Below are 24,653 nucleotides of genomic sequence, written 5' to 3'. Positions count from 1 at the left end.
CCTCAAAAAATTAAAAATAGACCTACCCTATGACCCAGCAATAGCACTGCTAGGAATTTACCCAAGGGATACAGGAGTACTGATGCATAGGGGCACTTGTACCCCAATGTTTATAGCAGCACTCTCAACAATAGCCAAATTATGGAAAGAGCCTAAATGTCCATCAACTGATGAATGGATAAAGAAATTGTGGTTTATATACACAATGGAATACTACGTGGCAATGAGAAAGAATGAAATATGGCCTTTTGTAGCAACGTGGATGGAACTGGAGAGTGTGATGCTAAGTGAAATAAGTCATACAGAGAAAGACAGATACCATATGGTTTCACTCTTATGTGGATCCTGAGAAACTTAACAGAAACCCATGGGGGAGGGGAAGGAAAAAAAAAAAGAGGTTAGAGTGGGAGAGAGCCAAAGCATAAGAGACTGTTAAAAACTGAGAACAAACTGAGGGCTGATGGGGGGTTGGGGGGGGGGGGAGGGTGGGTGATGGGTATTGAGGAGGGCACCTTTTGGGATGAGCACTGGGTGTTGTATGGAAACCAATTTGACAATAAATTTCATATATTAAAAAAAATTAAAAAAATAAATAAATAAAAACTGAGAACAAACTGAGGGTTGATGGAGGGTGGGAGGGAGGGTAGGATGGGTGATGGGCATTGAGGAGGGCACCTTTTGGGATGAGCCCTGGGTGTTGTATGGAAACCAATTTGACAATAAATTTCATATTAAAAAAATATTCACAATCAAGTGGGATTCATTTCTGGGCTGCAAGGGGTGGTTCAATATTCACAAAGCAATAAACGTGGTATACCACATTAATAAAAGAAAGGATAAGAACCACATGGTCCTCTCAACAGATACAAAACATTTGAAAAAATACAGCATCCAGTCTTGATAAAAACCCTCAACAAAGTAGGGATAAATGGAACATAACATCATAAAGGCCATAGAGAAAAGACTCATAGCTAGTATCATCCTCAATGGAGAAAAACTGAAAGATTTTCCTTTATGGTCAGGAACAAGACAGGGATGGACAGTCTCACTATTGTTATTTAACATAGTACTGGAAGTTCATCTTTATTTTAAAGGACATTTTAGCCAGATACAACATTGTGGATTGATAGTGGATTCTCTTTAACACTTTAAAGATGTTGTTACACTGTCTGCTGGCCTATATGGTTTTTTATAAGAAATCCAGGCATTTGAACTGTAACATATTGTTTTCAAGAGTTCTTTGGTTTTAAGAAGCTTGATTATGGTGGGTCTAGGCATGGATTTCTTTTAGTGTATCCTGTTTGGGCTTCACTGAGCTTTTTGAATGTGTAAATGTATAACTTTCATTAAATTTGGGCAATTTTCACCCACTTTTTTTTGAAAAAGAGAGGGGGGGGCACAAGTGAACGAGGGAGAGAGAGAGAGAGAGAGAGAGAGACAAGTGGGGCTCACCCAGATTGGGGCTTGTGTCACCCAAAGCGAGGCTTGAGCTCACCTGAAGCAGGGGTTGAGCTCTCCCGATCTGGGACTTGAACTCACAAACTGTGAGATCATGACCTGAGCTGAAGTCAGATGCTCAAGACTGAGCCACCCAGGTGCCCAGCCATTACTTCTTCAAATATATTTTCTATGCCAATGATACATATATTATGTATGTATATACAGTAAAACCTTGGTTTGTAAGCATAGTTCATTCCAGAAATATGCTTGTAATCCAAAGCACTTGTATATCAAAGCAAATTTTCCCATAAGAAATAATGGAAACTCAGATGATTTGTTCCACAACTAAAAAATATTCATATAAAAGTGATTACAATACTATAATATAATACAAAACAATAAAGAAAAATATATAAAGTAAAATAAACCAATTAACCTGCACTTAACCTTTGAAAACCTTCATGGCTGGTGTGAGGGAGACAAGGGAAAGGAGGGTTACTGTGTAGGATGACTTTCACTATCACTAACAGAATCACTGCTGTCTCTTGGCTCAATGGAATCTTTTTCTTTTTGTGCAACTTTAACAAGGAATTTATCCAATGACACTTGCTTTTGCCTCTTTTTGAGGATTTTGCAGAAATGTGACATTGTGTTGTCCTTAAACAGATTCATTGCTCACATTGCTACAGCCTTATTAGGATGGTGCTTTTCTACAGAATTTTGCACTGTTTCCCATATCTTACACATCTCCCTAATCTCATTTGAAGTGAGGAATTCCTATGCCTTTTTTTCTTCCTCCTCTGCAGATGAGATGCAGACATGGACTTCTTATAAAATCTTGCAATTCTGGCCACTCACATACTTCATTCGTACTTTTCTTTTTTTTTTTTTTATTTTATTTTTTTTTTTTATTTTTTTTATAAATTTTTTTTTTTCAACATTTTTTATTTATTTTTGGGACAGAGAGAGACAGAGCATGAACGGGGGAGGGGCAGAGAGAGAGGGAGACACAGAATCGGAAACAGGCTCCAGGCTCCGAGCCATCAGCCCAGAGCCTGATGCGGGGCTCGAACCCACGGACCGCGAGATCGTGACCTGGCTGAAGTCGGACGCTTAACCGACTGCGCCACCCAGGCGCCCCCATTCGTACTTTTCAATGATTTCCTTCTTAACTTCAACCACAATCATTTCCTTCTTACCACCTTTCTTTTCAACCTTTTTTCTGCAGGGGGGAGCATTGTATATACTTGCATGGATGTTGACTACAGCACAATATTAGTAAACTCTTGTCATATACTGTATTTAATATAACTGGCAATAAGGCAGCAAAGGAAAGGGTCTATAACTGCACGCAGCCTGACCTAGAATAAAGCAAAGCATTCCTAAACTTACTCTTGTATGGAAAAGCAAAGGGCTGTCTGTAGGTACTTTGAAGTGACAAAAAAATACACTAGTGCCAGTTGTGGGCACCTTCCAACATCCTGAAAAATCACTGATTTCTGCCAAATACCGTGCCCTGAGACTGAATATCCAAGCATGGGAGCCGATCACCCACAATCCTGCAGCAAGAGAGGGAGAGAACCATTGGCTCAGTTGTGATCATATGACATTACCCATCACATACTACTCGTATTGCAAGACAATGCTCATTGATCAAGTTAAGATTTATTAGAAATATTTGCCCATAGAACACTCACAGAACAAGTTACTCGCAATCCAAGGTTTTACTGTATTAGTTTAAATAAAATGGTAATGATATCTTTTCAAAGGAGTTTAAGAAATTCTTACAATTCTAGAACTCATAAGGATATAACATATTAGCCAAAATTGTATTTCCAGATTCTTTTTTAAATGTTTATTTATTTAGAGAGAGTGCACACAAGAGTGGAGGGAGCTGCAGAGAGAGAAGAGAGAGAATCCCAAGCAGTGTCTGCACTATCAGCAGAAACCTGTTGTGGGGCTCGATCTCACGAACCATGAGATCATGACCTGAGCCGAAATCAAGAGTCAGACACAACTGACTGAGACACCCGGGTGCCCCATATTTCCAGATTCTTAACTAACTTTAAAACTTTAATATAGAATTAAACAGATGATCAGGTTAATTAATAAACAATCTCTGGATGCCTGGATTATTTCTAAGAAACAGATGTGGAGGGGCACCTGGGTGGCTCAGTCAGTTAAGTGTCCGACTCTTGGTTTTGGCTCAGGTCATCAGCTTACAGTTTGTGAGATCAAGCCCCGCCTTGGGTTCCATGCTGGCAGCTCCGACCTTGCTTGGGATTCCCTCCCCTATCTCCGCCCCTCCCCTGCTCAAGTGCGAGTGTGTGCTTTCTCTCTCTCAAAATAAATAAACTTTTTAAAAAATTTTAAAAAAGAAACATGTAGAAATACTGCTCACTAAGCATAATTTTGATTTGTTCTCATTTCTTAGAATGGCAATATATTAATAAATATGAAAAAATAAGCAAGTGCACTGGATGATTGTTTACTACCTCAGTTTTCTTAAGAGGATATATAGTAAATGCCTATGAAAAAAAACTAGCTAAAAAATTTTGCATTTCTTTTAGTTTTCTCCTATGTCTGGAGAAAATTTGGTTACTTTCGTTAAAGATGATAATTTATATAATTTGTTGATTATGCCAGGCATTTTTTCTGTTTCTCCAGTAATTAGAACAATGCCTTTAACCTACGCAAAAGCACCCAATTAAATTTTGATGAATCAGTTAATGAATTGACTATGGCAGTGACAGTAAAGACAAAAGTCCAAGACTTAACCTAAAATATGTTTACAACAAGAGGTACTCCCTTTCCCAATTTAAAAACATTTGATTTTGGGGTGTGGGTGGGTTATGGTATTAGCTCCATACATTAGAAGAGAAAGGAAAACTTACAGAGAGAGAAAACTTCAATGAAGAAAGGAATAGAACTGGAAGGATAAGGAATGAAAGGAAGAAATAAAATTTGATTTTTGACAATGAAAAAGAAAAGAAAAAACTGAAAGAAAATAAAGGGAGGACAAATGAAAAGAGATAGAAAGTGATGGATAAAAGATGGCATTTTGAAACATTAGCCTTTTACTAATAAATGTATTATTAGGAAAAGAACTTCTAGGTCCATGGGACAATGAATTATCAACTATTTAAAATACAAATAATGTGTAATAGTTTCATATTTGGGTTTCAGACAGGTTCCCCTCAACATCTTACTTTCTCCCCCCGCAGCCCCCCACCTTTGCCACCCTTCTAATCCTTGCTCTGTCATTCCTTCCTGTCCCCTTAGGACTGCATGTGCACACACCTAAAGAGATCAAAATATCTATAGAGAAATGCACCCACACAGACGTTTATACCTAGAAACACATATGGTCGGATTCAGGAGACCCACCTTCATAATTTATGTCCACATGATACAGAAAAATACACCCACAAGGAGATATCCACAACCTCAGTTTCCACATGAAGACAAAATGAAGTCTAAACCTCACCGCATTGAGATCAAATATATACAAAATAAAATGTACCCAGAATGAAATAATTATTTCAAGAATCCTTCTGTTATCCCCACATATCATTACACAGAAACACCAGCAAACTCTATGTGCATACCGACTCCTGGCATTTAAATCACTTTCTCTTCTGATCCCACACATTATAATTTTCTCTCTGTTTCAAGCACCAGCTTAAATGCCATTTGCTGCATGAAGGTTTCTCAGATCACTCCAGCCAAAAATAATCTCTCTCCTCTTTATAGGAGACTTATATAGCCATTTGTCTATGCCAGGCACACTCTGAGATAATTTGAGTATTTTTGTATAACTGTCTATTATTTCCTATCAAGCTGAAAACATACAACTTTTAAGTGTTCAGGATAACATTTATTACCCCCCCCCCACGTGTTATTCATTAAATAGCCTTTAATAGATACTACTTTATACTAATGGGAGAAAACTAAGGCACACATGAGGAAGGGAGATTAGACTGAGAAAGAGTGGCACTCACTTTCCTCTGTGATGAAGCTGGGGACTGTGGTCATTGCAGGAGCCCAATGTTTAGGATTGTTCTCCCTGCCTCTGCAGCTGGTTAGGAGGATGGAGACTACTGACTAAGAGGATCAGAAAAGGGAGGAGTAAAAGTCAGCGTTCCTCAGATTTACAATTTAAAAAACTCCCATCTTGTCAAACTCTGTGAGACAGTTGGTTTCTTCAGGATGGACAGACGGTAATCAAACTGAAAAGAATGTGGGGCATGGGGCTGGGTCAGTCAGTGGAGCGTGTAACTCTTGATTTCAGGTTTGTAAGTTTGAGCCCCATGTTGGGTGTAGAGATTACTTAAAAATTGAATCTCTTTAAAAAGAATGGAGGGAGATGGGTGGGAGATGGGCTAGATGGGTGATGGGTATTAAGGAGGGCACTTGTTGTGATGAGCACTGGGTGTTGGATGTAAGTGATGAATCACTGAATTCTACTCTTGAAATCAATATTCCACTGTATGTTAACTAAAATTTAAATAAAAAAAAAAGAATGAGGCATAAATTGTAATACTAATATACTAATTTACACTGGGAAATATAATCCCATGAGACCTGTCATACTCCCACTTGCTGGCCAGGGCATTCTCTTCTTATAGGTTTATTTACATTGAAAGGTACATTCTGGTCAGAGTGAGAAGCCTGTAATCAAGCCAGGAGTGTGAATGGGACAGTCTTAGAAAGGGTCCCCTTTCTTCCTTGTGTTCCTGCATTCTTAACCTTCATTTATAGTTTACTGTCTATGTTAGGTCATTGCTAGAGCTGACCAAATTTACCTATTGTAGGCAGATTTTTCACAATATCATCCACATAGAATTGCTTTAAATTTTATGGGACTTTTGTTATCACCCCATTTCACTCCCCCCTCCCCACAAGAGCTCTTTCATTTTTAACTGAAATCTGTCGTATATAGGAATTAAATTTTCAGCACATTTAGAAGCATTTCTTTAAATGGGAAAAAAAGGTATATCTTTTTAAAACATTTTTGAAATCAAGACAAGTTTCATTTTTATAAAAGTTTCTTCTAGATATGTTATTTAAGGCAGAGGGAAATGTATTATTTTCTTTCATTGGATGGGTAATGGGTAATATTAATAACAGTAATATTTAATAGAATAACATATTTTATATAAGAATAAAAATTCATTTTTGTAATCATAGTAACATGTTACTTGATGTGATTATGAATATGATCACATCATATTCATTTATTTATATGATATATGTGATATATATTTATTCATATATTTATATGAATATGATCACATCATATTCATTTATTTATTATATGAATCATTTATTCATATGAATAAAATTTAATCATTTTGATTATAAAAAGCTTTATATGTATATTAATTCAAAAGCATTTTTACGTATTTATTTACTTATTTATCTCCTGTCTTCTGACAGTTTTTAGTTGTTAGTAAGGTATTTAAAAGCATTTTACTTTGGAAGATTCTATTTTTAATTATCTTTTTAGTAAGGCAAATTTCAAATATATTACAATTGTTAAGAGAATAACATACCTTCATATACCTGTCACCCAACTTCAATATTTGACATTTATAGGGAACATAAGTTGTTTCTTCTATACCACCACACTATTCCAACTCCACTTATTTTAGAGAGAGAGAGAGAGAGAGAGAGAGAGAGAGAGAGCGCAAGCAGGGGAGAGTGGCAGAGGGAGGAAGAAAGCAACCCAAGACTTCATGCCTAGCAGTGAGCCCAACAGGAGCTCCATCCCTTCCCCCAGGGATCATGAGCTGAGCCAAAATCAGTAGATGCTCAACCAACTGAGCCACCCAGGTGCCCCTCAACTCCACTGTTTTGAAGTAACTCTCAGAATCAGAGTTATATCAGTATATTTCAGTATGTAAAAATATACAGACTTAAAAATGAGTGTACTACTATTATCAAATCTAGAAAGTTCACAATAGTTTCTTAATATCATCAAATATTCAATCAGTGCTGGATTAAAGTCTCTTGAATTTCTGTGTCTTTTAAAACAGAGGTTCTGCTCTATTGCTGTCACTTTTTTTTCTATATAATTTTTCTGGTTGAAGAAGCTAGATCAATTACCTGTATTCTTGATTTCAGTAATTGCATACCTATGGTTTAGAATGTTTCTATGTCTTCTGTATTTCCTATTAATTGGTAGTTAGATTCAGGGTTTTATCAGATTTAAGTTCAATTCTTTTTGACAGGAATACTTCATAAGTGGTGTTGTATACTTCCTTTAGAAAATACATAATACCTGGTTATCTGTTCATGGTGTCAGTAATGTTTTTGATTAATGATTAGATCCATTAATTCATTAGAGTTTTCACCATGTTGATTTTGAAGTTTTAAGTTTTGCTAAAACCCAGTTTATTAATTTGTTCTTTTATGAGTTGTACTTTTGGTGTAATATCTGAGAAATCTTTGCCTAACCCAAGGTCACAAGGATTTTCTCCTGTGTTTTCTTCTAGAAGTTTTATAGCTTTAGGTTTTATTTTAGTTCTTTGATCCTTTTTATTTTTATTTTTTTAAGTTTATTTATTTACTTTTGAGAGAAAGAGTATGAGCAGAGGAGGGGCAGAGAGAGGGAGAGAGAATCCCAAGCAGGCTCTGCACTGTCAGCATGCCTGACTCAGAGCTCAAACTCACGAACCATAAGACCATGACCTGAGCTGAAAGCAAGAGTCCGATGCTTACCCAACTGAACCATCCAGGTACTCCAACTTTTTATTTTTGAAGAAACCATTCATTAGAAGGGCTACATCCAGAAAGACCTAAATGTTAAGACAGGAAAGCCATCAAAATCCTAGAGAAGAAAGCAGGCAAAAACCTCTTTGACCTTGGCCATAGCAGCTCCTTACTCAACATGTCTCTCAAGGCAAGGGAAACAAAAGCAAAAATGAATTATTGGAATCTCATCAAGATAAAAAGGTTCTGCACTGCAAAGGAAACAATCAGAAAAACTAAAAGGCAGCCGATGGAATGGGAGAAGATATTTGCAAATGACATATCAGATAAAGGGTTAGTATCCAAAATGCATAAAGAGTTTATCAAACTCAACGCCCAAAAAACAAATAATCCAGTAAAGAAATGGGCAAAATACATGAATAGACACTTTTCCAAAGCAGACATCCATATGGCTAACAGACACATGAAAAAATGGTCAACATCACTTATCATCTGGGAAATACAAATCAAAACCACACTGAGATACCACCTCACACCTGTCAGAATGGCTAACATTAAAAACTCAGGCAACAGCAGATGTTGGCGAGGATGCAGAGAAAGAAGACCCTTTTGCACTGCTGGTAGGAGTGCAAACTGGTGCAGCCACTCTGGAAAAAAGTATGGAGGTTCCTCAAGAAAACTAAAAATAGAACACCCTACGACCTAGCAATTGCACTACTAGGTATTTATCCAAAGGATACAGGTGTGCTGTTTTGAAGGGGCACATGCCACATCCAAATGTTCATAGCAGTGCTATCAACAATAGCCAAAGTATGGAAAAAGCCCAAATGTCCATCAACAGATGAATGGATAAAGAAGATGTGGTGTATACACACACACACACACACACACACACACACACACACACACACACACACTGGAGTATTACTCAGCAATCAAGGAGAATGAAATCTTGCATTTGCAACAACACGGATGGAACTAGAGTGTATTATGCTAAGCGAAATTAGAGAAAGACAAATATCATATGACTTCACTCATATGAGGACTTTAAGATACAAAACAGATGAACATAAGGGAAGGGAAGGAAAAATAATATAAAAACATGGAGGGAGACAAAACATAAGAGACTCTTAAATATAGAGAACAGGGGCGCCTGGGTGGCTTGGTCGGTTAAGCGTCCGACTTCGGCTCAGGTCATGATCTCATGGTCCGTGAGTTCGAGCCCCGCGTCGGGCTCTGTGCTGACAGCTCAGAGCCTGGAGCCTGTTTCAGATTCTGTGTCTCCCTCTCTCTCTGCCCCTCCCCTGTTCATGCTCTGTCTCTCTCTGTCTCAAAAATAAATAAACGTTAAAAAAAATTTTTTTTTAATTTAAAATTAAATATAGAGAACAAACTGAGGGTTACTGGAGGGGTCATGGTTGGGGGGATGGGCTAATTGGGCAAGGAGCATTAAGGAAGACACCTGTTGGGATGAGCACTGGGTGTTATATGTAGGGGATGAATCACTGGATTCTACTTACATCATCATTGCACTACATGCTAACTAACTTGGATGTAAATTTAAAACAATAAAAATGAATTTTCAAAAAAAAAAAAGGACTACATCCAGTTGAATTTGTTTACACTGACAATTTATCTACTCTACTAATAATACAAAATCTCAGCAAATGCAAATGGCATTCCATGAATAATTCCACAGTTAAAACTAAACATTTCAATTTTATTTTTTTAAGTTTTTATTTTAATTCTGGTTAGTTAAAACACTTCAATTTTAAATGACATGTGTAAAGACCTCTTTTTTTTAAGTTTATTTATTATTTTGAGAGAGGAAGAGAGAGCAAGCACTGTCAGGACAGAGCCTGATAGCAGGACTCAAACTTGTGAACGGTGGGATCATGACCTGAGCCAAAATCAAGAATCAGATGCTTAACTGACTGAGCCACCCAGGTGCCCATGACCTCTTTATTCGTATATTAATCCTGATTTTTTAAAAGGATATATCCATATTTCCTATGGAAAAATTATGTAGACTCTCTCTAAAAAACTTACAAAGATAATATCAAAAAGTAAGCTGTAAATACTGTCATGTATTTTGCTATACTGCCCAAGTCTTAGCACAAGAAGAGCTGCAAATCTTATATACTTGCATAAAGACTTTTGCCCCACAATCAAATGCCTGTCGGTTTTTTTTATTGTAAAAGGTACATAACATAAAATTTACCATTCGAACCATTTTTAAGTGTACAGATCAATGGCATTAAGTACATTCACATTGTTGTGTTTCTGATCCACTTTAAATCTGTATTTGTACATATATTGTGAGAAGAATGGAATGAAATAAATCATGCATCATTGTGAAAAATCGTATGTTCATATATGTGTGAGTCTAAGGACTCTTTCTTCTGTTCCACTGATATATTTATCAATATTTATGCCAATATCACACTGTTGATTATGATAGTTTTATATTTATCAAATCAGGGAGTAATACTCCTTTGTATTAGAGTTATCCAGACAGAAAGAACCAATAGAGTATACATGTGAGATTTGTTGTAAGAAATTGATGTGATAATGTGATAATGAAGAAGTCACACAACCAGCCATCTACAAGCTAGAGACCCATGAGAGCCAGTAATGTATTTCTAGTCTGAGTGTAGAAGACTGATATCCCAATTAAAAAACCGGAAGAGAGCATATTCTCCTTACCATACATTTTGTTCTTTTCAGGCCTCCAACGGATTGGGTGAGGCCCACCTGCATCAGAGAGGGCAATCTGCTTTACTCAGTCTACCTATTCAGATGTTAATCTCATTCAGAAATACTCTCACAGATATACCCAGAGTAACACTTAGGCAAATATCTGGGCATCCCATGTCCCAATTAAGTTGACACATAAAATTAACAATCACACCCTAAACTTTATTCTTTTTTTTCTTCAAATTTTGCTATCCAAGGGCCTTTGTACTACCATATAAATTTTAGAATTCTATTACCAGTTTCTGCAACAGAGCCTTCCAGGATTGCACTGACTCTGTAGATCAATTTGAGAGAAATGACATCCTTTTTTTTTTTTTTTGATGTTTATTCATTCTTGAGAGACAGAGCATGAGTGTGGGAGACATAGAGTGAGAAAGGGAGACACAGAATCCAAAGCAGGCTCCAGGCTCTGAGCTGTCAGCACAGAGCCTGATGTGGGGCTCGAACTCACGAACTATGAGATCATGACCTGAGCCAAAGTCGGACCTTAACCAACTGAGCCACCCAGGTGCCCCTAATGACATCTTAACAATACTAAGTCTTCCTTCCCATGAACAAAGCATACCTCTCCATATATGGGGTCTATAAATTTCCTTAGAAGTATTTATAGTTTTCACATTTATACTTTTATAGTGTAAGTCTCTCACATCTTCTGGTAGATTTATTCCTAAATTTGTCATATTTTTGGTAATATTGTAAATTGTATTCAAAAAAACTTTAATTTCTGACTGTTGCAAGCACATAAAAATCCAACTGGTTTTGGTACATTGATCTTGTATCAGCCTTGCTAAATTCACTTACTAGTTCTAATAGCTTTTTAATAGATTCTATAACACTTTCTGCATAAACAATCATGCTATTTGCATATTAAGGCAGTTTTACTTCTTTTTCAATATGGATGCTTTTATTTCTTTTCTTGCCTAATTAAACTGGCCAATACATCTAGTGCAATGTTGAAAAGAATGGTTGAGAGTGGATGTCCCTGATCTTAAAGCAGAAAGTATTGTCTTTCCCCATTAGTGAGTTTTTTGTAGATGTTCTTTATTAGACTGTGAAAGGTCCTTTCTATTTCAAGATTACTAACACTTTTTATGAAGAATGGATGTTGGATTTTTTGTCCAATACTTTTTCTGCATCTATTGGGATAATCATATGGTTTTATTTTTTAGTTTTTTTAACTTGTTGGATTTCAGTGATCAATTTTTGACTGCTAAACCAACCTTGCATTCCTAGGATAAAGTATCTTGGTCATTATGTATTATATATTTTATATATTGTTGGATTCAAATGGTAAAATATTCTTAAAATTTTTTGTGTATGTGTTCATGAAGAATATTGGTCTTTAATTTTCTATTCTTGTAATGTCTCTGTTTAGATTTGGTATCAAGGCAATGCTGGTCTCAATTAATAGAGAAGTATTCCCTTGTCTTCAAATTTCTGGAAGAATTTGTGTATAATTGGTACTATATCTTTCTTAAATCTTTGGTAGAGTTCACCAGTGAGGAAATATGGTCTTGGCGTTTCCTTCATAGTGATTTTTTTTTTTACGATAAGATTTTAACTAAAAATCCTCTTTAAATAGATGGATGTATGGTTATTTGGGTTATCTGTTTCTTGTTGAGTAGGGTTTGATGATTTGTGTCACAGAATTTGTTTAGTTGTCAATTAACATGTTAAATTTTATTTATTTATTTATTTATTTATTTATTTATTTATTTATTTAGAGGGTACAAGTGAGTGAGAGGCAGAGAGAGAGGGAGAGAGAGAGAGAGAGAATCCCAGTAGCCAAGACATGGAAACAACCTAAGTGCTCATCAATAGGTGAATGGAAAAAGAAGATGTGATTATATACATATATGGGGTATATTATTGAGGCATAGAAAAGAAGGAAAAATCTTGCCTTTTGCAACAGCATGAATGAATATCGAAGGCATTATGCTAAGCAAAAATAATGAAAGACAAATATTATATTATCTCACTTACATGTGTAACCTAATAAACTCTTGAACCTGAGAACAGTTTGGTGATTATCAGTCAGTGGCAGGTGGTGGAGAGTAGAGGAAAAGAAAGAAGGTGGTTAAAAGGTACAAACTTCCAGTTATAAGATTAATAAGTTCTGGGGGCGCCTGGGTGGCTCAGTCGGTTGAGTGTCCGACTTCAGCTCAGGTCACGATCTCGCGGTCTGTGAGTTCGAGCCCTGCGTCGGGCTCTGGGCTGATGGCTCAGAGCCTGGAGCCTGCTTCCGATTCTGTGTCTCCCTCTCTCTCTGACCCTCCCCCATTCATGCTCTGTCTCTGTCTCAAAAATAAATTAAAAAAAATTTAAAAAAAAATTAATAAGTTCTGGGGGTCTAATATATAGCATGGTGACTATAGCTAACAATACTATATTGTATATTTGAAAGCTGCTGAGAGAGTAGATTTAATTTCAAAGTTCTCATCATAAGAAAAAAAATGTAACTATGTGAGGAGATGGATGTTAAACTTATTGTGGTAATAGTTTCTCAATATATACATAAATTATTATGACGTACACCTTAAACTAATACAATGTTACATGTTAATTATATCTCAGGATAACTGGGTGGCCGGTGCTGTTGCTAGTATCCCCCAAATATACATCCAGACCTTAGTGCTTTATTGCTTGAGGATTATTTTTGATATTAATATGTAGATTGCTGGGCCCTGCCTCTAAATATTCTGATTCATTAAATCTGGGATGAGGCCAGGAAATCTATATATTTTACAGGCTTCCCAGTAATTCTGATGTAAGGCCAGGATTGAGAGCCAGTGGAACAGATGACGTTTTAAAGTTTCTGTCACTAAGAGGTCCCTGGACTAGGAGAATTGAGTGTGCAGGTGCTGCCCTCTAGTGTCTCTGGCTGCTTGCTACACTCACTGCATACTGTAATCTGCTGCATGAGCACTGGTGGTCTTGCTGCCTGACACTTCTCTAGGGCTTCCTGTCCAGCGCCCTGCAAATCTTAACTCTTGGACATTAATAAAAACGCTCATATATAAAAATGTTGCTGCTGAATATCACAACTGTGATTCTCTGTTCCCAGTACCTTGGCACATCTAAGGTGTTCAACAATATTTCCTGATGAGACACAGCAAAACTCCTTTGTAAGGTTTGTGTGGAGGGACAAACTCACATCAGTGGCATGTCTCTCAGGATTTTTCTGTATGGAGTTGTAATATGACCCATGGTACATTTGAGTCAATAAATTAACAGTTTCCTGAAGAAATTCTACTATTACAATAATTGTACCAATGTAGCACAATCATGGAAGCAGAGTCTGGCTTTAGCAAGTTTTCTAGAAACAAATGAATATGAATCTATAGTTGTGTAGCCCTCCAGAGTCCGTAGAGTGTTTTCAGGTACCTCCTCTCCCTTGTTTGCTGTTCACTCTAAACATAAAGCAGAAAGAGTAAATGTGAAGATCCATGCCCACATCATTGATGTGGTCATTACATGAATGTGCCTTTGTTTGGGAAAACACTGGTCCCACTGTCCTAACCACTCAAGAACCCTTCATCACTGAGTATCAAATCAGTAAATAAACCTGTACTAAAGGCCTACCCTGAAAAAACACATAAGATTGTCTTTGGCTCTAACTCCTGAGCTCTGAGACAGAGGAGCAAGGGTGGGTGAGTTGCCGCAGAGGAGTTTGCAGCAGATGGTTTTAATGGCTTAGTGGGATGGCAGTGGCTGTGGGCTATCTGTAGGGTGCACTGGTTGGAGCAGGTGCAAAGTTTGCAGAATTTGATGGTTTTGCCTTGAGTGAGAGGTTAGGCTAATGGGAGACTGAGAACTGTTTCAGCAGTAAAAAGGCTGCAGCAGCTGTAGAAAGCAGGGGCTGGTTTGATAGGAGATACAATATTTGTTCACCTCCTTTTCATCCCATTGGTGAGGGTGAGTGTCCTGGAGGTCTGGGGATGGCTGAACTCACAGCACTTGACACTGGACCTATGAGACTGACAGCAGTTTATTAATCACATATAATCACAGCCCAGGAGAAGAGGACACCAAACACCATACAGGGCCATGTTAAGTCAGGTTAATGGAGGACAGAACTTTTGCAGTAGCATAGAGGGCAGCCACAGCTGCAGGGAGCAGGAGCAGGTTGGGTAAAAATAATAAAAATAAAATATTCAAGCTACATTGTAGGTATATCAACCTGCTACTGAAAAGCTTATGCAGGGGCACCTGGGTGGCTCAGTCGGTTAAGCATCTGACTTCAGCTCGGGTCATGATCTTACGGTCTGTTGAGTTTGAGCCCCACATCGGGCTCTGTGCTAATAGCTCAGAGCCTGGAGCCTGCTTTAGATCCTGTGTCTGTCTCTCTCCCTGCCCCTTCCCTGCTCGTTCTCTCTCTCTCTCTCTCTCTCTCTCTCTCTCTCAAAAATAAACACTAAAAAATTTTTAAGCTTATGTAAGCTGATTTTTGTTCACTTGTCATTCAGTGCTCTGTGGTTGAAAAAGTCTTCTCATTTTTGTGTTATGGAATTTGCAAGTTCAGGAGAGATGTTAAAATGACTGAAATTTATCCCATCATCAGGGTGAGACTATTCTTAAATTATCTTAAATGTAAGGATGTATTTGTTTTAATTTTGTTCTATTAAAAGGACACTTAAGAAAAACATTCACTATTCTTTATTTCTGTCAAATCATTTTTGGAGTATTTTTCCCTTGTAGCTAATAAAAATCCCTCATACTAATGATTGGTGCAGGGGTTTTTTTTTTTTTGCCTTTTGTATCTTAAACTGTGGTGTATATACTTAACATACAGTTTATTTTTTTAACTATTTTTAAGTGTATAGTTCAGTGTCACTGAGTACATTTATAATGTTGTGTGCTGTCATCACCACTATCCTTTTTCAGAACTTTTTCATCATCCTAAAGAAAAACTCTGTACACACTGAATAATAACTCCTTAATCTCCACTTCCCCAACTCCTAGTAAGATTGATTTTTTATTCATGTGAAGTAGTCTTATCTTTGTAACTCAGTTTTTAAGTGTCTTGAGAGCAGGCAGATAACACAACTCAAATGTCTTTGTGCCTTTGACACTTGCCCAACTTAGGGATGAACACAGATTGAATGCTCATTACATCTGTTTAGTGGTGGACTGGGTGCTGGAGGAAGGACCAAATAGCACTTTCAGAGATTTTGAGCCCAACAATTTTGTGGGTGTGGGACCATTCTCATCAGGGCAAGAACTTAAGGAAATTCAGAAGTCCTAGAATGTTGGAGGCATTTCACATTGTTGACAGGGGCCATAAAGTTAACATTAAACCAAAGAAACTACAAGTTTGTAGCCTTTAATCAAAAGTTTTACCAATGATCCATCTCCATGAATAGGCAGGATGCTATAAGATCTGTAGAGGCTGTTCTAGAAAATCAAGCTCCAGAAGTGAGCCTCAATTATGTGCCTCCTGGAAGGCAGTATTTACAGTCTTTTCCCACCCATCCCAAGCTTGACCATAGACTTGGAGGAATCCTTCTTTAACTCTCAGAAAGTTATTTTAAAAGATAGTATCTAGGGGCACCTGGGTGGCTCAATTGGTTCAGTATTGGATTCTTGATTTGGGCTTGGGTCATATTCCCAGAGTTGTGGGATTGAGCCCTACATGGGGCTCTGTGCTGAGCATGGAGCCTGCTTAAGATTTTCTCTCTCTTTCTCTGTCTCTCTCTTTCTCTCTCTCTCTCCTCTCTGTCTCTCTCTCTCCCTCCCTCCACCCCTCTGCCCCTTCCCCCTCTTGTGCACTCTCTCTGCAAAATAAGTTTAAAAAAAAAGACAACAGCTATATCCTTTCCTTGACACATCAAACATGATCCTCTTCTTGAACCTCTTAATACTGACCATCAATTGCCTGTAACATCAAAATCCTCACTTTCTAACACTTAACAAGATAATGGATGTCCTATCCTCTTGTGTGTTTTTTAGTTATCCTCCCAGTACAGGTGATGTAGTTTATGGAGTTATTCTGACCTAATCACTATCTCTCTTATAGGGCATGCAGTATACATAAAGATTCATTATCTAAGGATAGATGCCAGATTTTTGTCTTTTTTTAAGTTTATTTATTTATTTTGAGAGAGAGCATACACATACGTGCACTCAAGCGGGAGAGAGGCAGAGAGAGAGAATCCTAAGCAGGTTCTGTGCTGACAGCACAGAGTCTGACATGGGGCTTGAACTCACAAACCATAAGATCATGACCTGAGCCAAGATCAAGAGTCAGATGCTTAGCTGACTGAGCCATCCAGGCACCACACCAGATTGTTGTCTTACGGAGAGAACTGAGCCATCAGGTTATAGGGAATAGAGCATGAAAGTATATACTTCCCATGACGTTGGCACCTCTAGGCCCAGATTCTGCAGCTCATACAGAGACAACCAGAGACCTTCATCTGAAACACTGAATCACATAAGCTTCTCCTAGACAAATAAAGGCCTGTGATGTCTGCATGCCTTTTGAAATAGGAGAGCTTTGTGATGTAGTCTGGTGGTCTGGTTCCATCTTCTGTGAGGCAGAGATGACAAGGTCTAGAATTTGGGGGCATTAGGTGCCAAGTTCTTGAAAGTCTAGGAAGAGAGATGGCTCGTCAGGTTTAGATTATGTTGAGCCCTACCTTTATTCTGTGGGATGTTGGATATCCCTTATATGCTTATGGCTCCATTATTATTATTGCATTAATTATTTGGCAAGTGAAAAAGAGCCACCAAGAATTAAGGTTGGGACCTAACAGGAGCTGTTGCCGGGTAGGGAAACACAATGACCATGACTGAACCAATTGAGCCACAAACAAGAAGAATTTATCTCTTTACTTTTTCCTGTGACACTTACCCCTACTTTTTTATGGGGTTTTCTCAGTGAATCCAAGAACAGCTCAAAATTTGGGTGATTCTTCTGGTTGGGAGACATTGAGGGCCTGGATAGCTAAAGTCCTTTGGCTACTGGACTTCTTATCCTTTAATCTGTTCCTCTTTTCTCCTGTCTCATTACAACCTCCCCCACAGGACTTGTTCAGAGAACGGGGGTGGAGGTTATGGAGTATGGAAGAGCCTCAAAATAAATTAGAAATAAGAGAAGGGAAATGATGGAGTGAAAAAGATAGAGTAGGGAAAAGAATGGTAGGAGGGTGTGTAAAATTGGAATACAAAAAACATTTGGGAAATATTTACAGGTTTTGTTTGTTTCATTTTAGACACAAAGAGTAAAGGTGCCCAGCTTAATACTCTAACTTTTTTGTTTTCAAGCGTCACCGGAGAGTCAAACAAAGAGCTAAAGATAGAACATCAAGAGGTAAAGTTCTAGTTTTCCCTCTGACTCCCTTCACTATGGGCAAGATTCCCCTGATTCATGTCCCCTGGTGCCAGGAACCAGGTGCTCTAACCACTGAAGGGTCTAATTGCCTCAGCTGACAAATTCTTCCAGATTTTCTTGGGTGTAAGATTCTCCATCTTACCCCATCTGCTGGTAATGAAGAATGAGGAAGTAGGACAGAAGCCCTTACTAATTTTTTGATCCTGTGGAAATCACTTCATCTCTCAGTCTGTGATTCATGAAATGGGTCCTGCCTCACTCACAGTGTGGTTTTGATGATCAAATGAGATTAGGTCCAGGACAGCATGATACAACTGGTTAAGTTGTACACAGACATGCCTGAGAGCATTTACTGTTGGGGTTTCGAATCTCCTCTTACTCAAAGGCCTTCAGCTTCCTATAGGATGTCCCTTCAACTTCCCATAGGATGCCCCTGTATCCTCTCATTCCTTGTAACACTGTCTCCTGGTTTCTCAGCTAGGAGACTTTCCCGGGAAGAAGCTGAGAAGCCATGGGAGCTGCTCTCTGTCATGAAAAGGTGACCACTTGCTCTTTGCAGTCTCCAAACTCCAGCCTGGCCCGTCATCATTTCTGTGCTTGGCCTGGGGCAGGGATGAGGAGAGGGATAATGGCTGGGTGGAAGTAAGACACAAGTGGACACTGAGCACAGTTGAGAGGGTTGCCAGGGCAGAGGGGGACCAGGTGTCTCAGGAGAGAGAAGTCTCCCAGTTCTGCTATGGGCTCAGTTCACAGTGGTCCTGGAACTCAGGATTTCACTAGTATGTAATTCATTAAAGACTCTACATGAGTTTGCACTCAGCCACAAGACAAGTTATCCAGTCAAGAGAATAGACAAATGTGAGCATAACTAAATGTCCATTGTCATATTCCCTTTACAGTTACAATCATTCAAGGGCAGACCTGTGAAACCTGTTGACATTACCTCCATGGTTTTGTCTTGGGGGAGGCCAGTTCCTGGGACAGCCCTCAGGAAAGAGCCTGTCATCTTATCCTCTTCTTAAAGTCTCTAGAGAATGGGACTGGCTCTGAAGGGATGCTATGAACAGGACCTGGGACACCCCATAGTCCCCAGAATGTAGAGTTCCCACAAAGACCTCATTTTCCACAGTTTAGAAATACCGAATACAGGCTGTGGCCTTCTTAACCCCAAAGGAGACTGACTTCAGAATCTACCTGGTCATGTTCCCAGTGATGCCCCATCAGCTAACCATTGGCTTCCCCTCCACCCCCACCTGGTTCCCTTCTCCTAGTTCAGCTTCTCAACACAGGTCAACAGAGAACTCACCTCACCTCCCAGTCTGTCATGGCCCTGTGCTCCCATGGGCTGAGACCTTGCCCAACAAGGTCCAGACCCTCAGTCCAGCCCAATATAACTTACCAGTGGCATTTTCCTTGGAGGAAAAGGAGATGGGTAAACACCCTGGGGGTACAAGCCCCCAAGGTTTCCAGGACTAGGGGAAAGCAGGCCCAATCTCCAGGCCATACGCATTCAGAGAGGCAGGTGTCACTCCATCAGTAATGGTTGCCATCTTCCCTTCCTAGCCAGGGCTGGCTTCCTAAGGAGGGAAGTGTTCGGCGGCTCCTGTGTGCAGATCCTTCCTGCCCCATTTGCAATGCTGTGGCTCTGGAGATTCAGCAGTTGCTGGAGGGTGAGAACACCCTGATCTCTCCCCCTTCATCAGGGCCATCACAAGGCTCCTCTTGCCTAGAGATTTTGTCCATGTCTAGTCTCTCTTTGGAGAAGAGTCAGGGTTCCCTGCACTCCAAAGATCTTCCACTTCCATCTGTAACCTCCACAATGTCACAATTAATGGATCAGAAATGCTTAACACAGTCAGCTGCTCAGTCAGCCAGTGTCAGCATCCCAGACCACCAGGCTGAAGGCCTCCGGCAAAAAAAGGGATTTCAAGTGCCAGATGTGCCCTGGGATGCAGGAGCTCTGTCTTCTTCAAGACTTGAGGAGCCTAGGACTCCTGTGATTCAGCAGGACAAGAGGAAGAGCCATTCCGAAGGTGTACTAAAGAAACAAGGTCAGCTGCCCTTGAATATGTGATTCTCTCTTTTCCTAAATCCAGAGCTCATGAGCCTAAAACTACCCCCGTTGCCTTACATTTTCCTATTTCCCAAAATCCCTGAGACATGTTTATAAATGCATGCAAGATCTTTAGAAGAATTCCTGTGGCAGCTTATAACACAGCCCCAAATATTTTCCAAGCCTGGGGGGGGGGGGGGGGGGAGAACCATTTATTTCATCATAAATGCTACCTCTAAGACCTCTATTGAAAATATGGGCTATTTCTTGAGCTGGTTTCATGAAAGTTGAGCCAGTCCACCCAAACTTTCTGGGTTATTGAAGGATCCACTGTGAATCAAGAGCAAATATTGCTGCAAGCAAATCCCAAACTCCATTGCTCTGGCTCTACCCTCTACCACATTTTAGTTTCTAAGTGGTTTCTGCCCATTGCCTTGGGGACCCGCTGAGGCCTCAGTGTGCTATCTGCAGCAGAAACAGCTACCTTGCTATGGTTCCTCTTTTCTGCACAATGAGTCCCTGGTCTGCCCATAAAGATTTCTTCACAAAAGGGGGTCCCCAGTCCCTTTTTCCTCAATAATTTCTTCTTAATCTCTGTACTGATGAAAATTTCTTCCATATAAGTTAGCCCCGCCTTCTTCCCACATTCCCCAATTTGGGCCTCTCCATCTGACTATCAACAAACTGCTATCAATCTCCCATTTCCTCTTCTGGTCAAGTGTGAAGCCTTAGAGTGGCACCAGCTGCAAAGGCAGCCCCAGCTTCAGTGGAGGTTGCCAGCTGTTGCCCAGAAATATCTGCAGATGCAAAAAGCCATACAACATAAGCCCTGAGACATGTTTCTGCCTGTCCCTATGGGCCTACCGGTCAGGAGAACCCATCTCAGTCCTTAAGAGAGAGGTGGTGTTTCCCTAGAACATGCTCAGAGCTGCTAGAGTTCTCCCTTCAGAAGTGGTTGATTTAGCAGGTTGATTCACTATTGCTGGGGCCTGCCCCAGAAGATCCAGAAGTCCATCCAGTTGCTCCTGTCCCCTGCTGACCAGCAGCCCCTGCCCCAGAGCAGCACACTGACCAGCATAAGTGTCCTGTACCTTTAAGACCTAGAGGCCAGTGGGGACAATGGCCTGTTCTGATCCATTGTGGCAGCAGGGACAGTTCACAGTTGCTTGCCCAGGCTAAGGCAATGTTGCAGAGCTACATTTACTATAAGTGTGGGAAGATCTGCTAGGGCATTGTTCCTGCCCATGTTTGCAGCTGTGGGACTGCAAATCATTGGGTCTGCCACATTCCAAGGGTCCTGGCAGCAGCTAGGTTCCCTTGTGCCCCAGAAAGTAAGTGCCTAGACATGGAGCAATCAGCCTCTACATGGATCAGGGATTGATGTAGTTAATTCTGATATGCCTTGATCAGCAGCAACAAGCCTCACCTGATGCTGTCACTGATCATCCTGATCAGCACCTGCCTGGGTATCTTCCCAAGAAGCCACTGAGAAACTGGAGACAATTTTTGGCCTCCCTGTCAGGGCTTTCAGCTCTTTATTATGTGGCTTTCTTCAAGGCCATGGCCCTGGCAATCACTAGCCAATTTGCAATCATAGAGATATGCCTGGGGCTGTTGAGGGCCCAGTAGAACCTATGGCTCACCAGCACCTAAAAAGCAATGTATAAGTCCTGGGTCAGGCTTTCCGGATGCCAATGAGACTTGTGCAGACAGTGTGCAGAGACTTAAATATAGTTGAATGGAGATGGTGCCTTTAGAGAGCCAGATATCCTGCTGGCCCTGCTCATTCAAAATACCCATCTTGGTGAAACTAAATTTTTATCTGAAAAAGAAATTCCTGGAGATATATTTGGGAAGTCCTACAAAGACAAGGGAGTCCAAGGAAAAAGTTGTGGCTGTCCCAAGGAATATCTGTGCCTATGAGTCCTTTAGGAGTCTAAACAACCAAAGAGGGGCGCCTGGGTAGCTCAGTCAGTTAAGTGTCCAATTTTGGCTCAGGTCATGATCTCACAGTTCATGAGTTCGAGCCCCGTGTTGGGCTTTGTGCTGACAGCTCAGAGCCTGGAGCCTGCTTCGGGTTCTATGTCTCCCTCTCTCTCTGCCCCTCCCCTCTTGTTCTCTCTCTCTTGTTCTCTCTCTCTCTCTCTCTCTCTCTCTCTCTCTCTCAAAAATAAATAAAACATTAAAGAAAATTTAAACAGTGAAGGAAAAACATTGCTTCAGGATCTTCCCATCCCACCAGGTGTTCCATGTGCTCCAGAATGGTCCACCTTAAAGAAGAGCTTGCAGTTAACTAAGGCAGTGTCAGGGAACCAAAAGCATGCTAGTCCTTATGGTCCTGCCCACTGGGCCTCCAAGATCTTACAACCCAGTGGGGACATGAAAGGGGCCCAGGTGCTTTGTGTTCAGCTGGAGGCCAGTGTGAACAACCTTGGCCTGGAGGAACCCTGGAACCCTTAGCCCCTGCAAGGGTGAGGACAACTCCCTGCCCAGCAGAGAAAACAGGACCCAGGAAAAGTGAAGCAGAAGAGAATCACAAACAAGGGAGTGCAGCAGTGAGGCTGTCCCCAGCTGGATAAAACATTTACTCTGCTGAGGTTCAGGGGCTAGGAGGGACTCTTATAAATAGAACCCTCAAAGCCCCTGACTTCCCAAATGTATCTCCAGGATCTTTCTTTTTTATTTATTTATTTTTTAAACATTTATTCACTTTTGAGACAGAGCGCAAGCAGAGGAGGGGCAGAGAGACAGAGGGAGATACAGAATTCCAAGCAGGTTCCAGGCTCTGAGCTGTCAGCACAGAGCCCCTCAGAGCCCAGTGCAGGGCCTGAGCCCACGAACTGTGAGATCATGACCTGAGCTTAAGTTGGATGCTCAACTGACTAAGCCATCCAGGTGCCCCTCTCAGGATCTTTCTTAAGTAAAATTTTAGTTATGTCAGGATGGTTGCCTTGAGTGAGTTGGAACTAGCAAGAATCTGTCTGGGTCTGCAGAGCCACCATTTCCATACTCTCAGCGGATTGATTCCTTTCAGCACCTTCACCAGTTTCTTCCTCACTGTTAGTTCCTAGAGCATCCCCTAGGATACCTTGGGTCAAAAGGCCAGATGAGAATGGTCTGTAAAGCTGTTAAAGCAAGCTGAATGACCTCACCCAAACAAGGATTCTTCAGAATGCCAAAACTGGAGTGACCAGAGCTTAATGGGTCAGACCTTACATTATCAACTTACTGGACAATTATTTGCTGGGCCAAATTTTACAAGCTCAGCATTTAAAGGGACTACATTTTTGAGATCCAAACTTTGCAGGGCCAAAACTTATAGGGCCACACTTTCTGGGGTCAAGAGCTGTAGGATCTGATAAAAGCAGCCCATATTCACAAGATCCCATTCTTCTAGAAGCTGCAGAAACTTGCTTGGGAAATAAGATGAAGCTCTTTCCACACTGGATTAACCCCGAGGTGAAAGGTCAAAGGCATAAGGAATCCATTCTCTCTAAGGATGAGACAGTGGCTAAAACCATGACAAAGAAGGTTGAGAAGAGTCCACCCTCCACCAAACACCCTGTGAGAGGAGCCAAGTGGGAGAAAAAAACAGAAGAGGAGGGCATAACCTTCTTTGATGTCCCCCAGTCTCAGGACAATGAACTAAAGCAACAACCCCTTCAGTCCAGATGCTCTTGGCTCCTGGGCCTTCCCTACAACAACTCCAAGCACTGTCCTCAGCTGACTGGTGACACTCAACCAGAACATCCACCCCAGATCTCAGCTCTTACCTCGGCAGAAGGTACTGGTCTATACAAAGAGAATACCCAATCCAGGAAAAAGGAGTTCATAGGTTCCCAATCCTCTGCATTCCCATGAAAAAAGGTTGTCATCATCATTTCTGTTAACGTGCAGGTGAAGCAGGACCCTCTCCAAATATACTCTATACCTCTAAGCAAAGAACCACCTGTTTGTCCTCCTTATTTTCAAGGCTGTATGTGATGGAGAAAGTAGAGAAAGTAGATAGTAATTCCGATATGGCATAGGAGCTTAGACTCATATTTCAGATAGGTCAGCATTCCACACCACTCTTTCAGTCCCACCTTGGACTGTAGATAGAGGGACTTGAGCAGAGAAGGAAGACCCTTGTCTAAGGTGCATTGAAGGTGCATCAGGCTTGAATTCTATCATGTCTTGCCATGCCATCTATGGGTCCCAGAGAAACAATGTGGGCATGATGACAGTATAAGAAGTAGTGGCCAGGAATGTAGTACGTTTTTGGCCTATAGGCATAATTCACCAATAACTTCTATATATGCCCACAATCTGAAGGGAAGGTTTTTAGGAAGTGTCATAGTGCTCCATCCTTGATAA

General features: G+C 40.3%; 1 protein-coding gene and 1 long non-coding RNA gene across 6 annotated transcripts in view; one reads left to right on the top strand and one right to left on the bottom strand.

Annotated features, from left to right (window-relative positions):
* LOC128778606 (uncharacterized) overlaps window positions 1–24,653 on the bottom strand; it is a 136,273-nt gene that overhangs the window by 39,877 nt on the left and 71,743 nt on the right. The window lies entirely within an intron of this gene.
* Window positions 17,261–24,242, top strand: SPATA31F3 (SPATA31 subfamily F member 3). Of its 2 annotated transcripts, none has more exons than XM_019440032.2 (5): window positions 17,261–17,679; window positions 18,178–18,223; window positions 18,722–18,782; window positions 19,808–20,295; window positions 23,695–24,242. In XM_019440032.2, exons 1-5 carry the CDS (start codon window positions 17,536–17,538, stop codon window positions 24,156–24,158), a joined length of 1,203 nt encoding a protein of 400 aa, XP_019295577.2. In that variant the 5' UTR covers window positions 17,261–17,535; the 3' UTR covers window positions 24,159–24,242. The 2 variants fall into 2 exon arrangements, with proteins under 2 accessions (XP_019295577.2, XP_019295578.1); XM_019440033.2 differs by having other exon boundaries at window positions 17,262–17,679; window positions 19,808–19,914.

This window comes from Panthera pardus, unplaced genomic scaffold, assembly GCF_024362965.1.
Source record: "Panthera pardus isolate Hobbes unplaced genomic scaffold, ASM2436296v1 HiC_scaffold_20, whole genome shotgun sequence".
In the NCBI taxonomy this organism is placed as follows: Eukaryota; Metazoa; Chordata; class Mammalia; order Carnivora; family Felidae; genus Panthera; species Panthera pardus.
This window is presented reverse-complemented; position numbering and strand designations above follow the sequence as displayed.

Bases quoted from the DNA above. Each gene is read 5' to 3' on its own strand.
- SPATA31F3 (XM_019440032.2), top strand. From the start codon at position 17,536: ATGTTGAGCCCTACCTTTATTCTGTGGGATGTTGGATATCCCTTATAT. The intron at 17,680-18,177 runs GTAGGGAAACAC...TTTGTTTTCAAG, and splicing joins CTAACAGGAGCTGTTGCCGG to CGTCACCGGAGAGTCAAACA. The intron at 18,783-19,807 runs GTGACCACTTGC...TTCCCTTCCTAG, and splicing joins CTGCTCTCTGTCATGAAAAG to CCAGGGCTGGCTTCCTAAGG.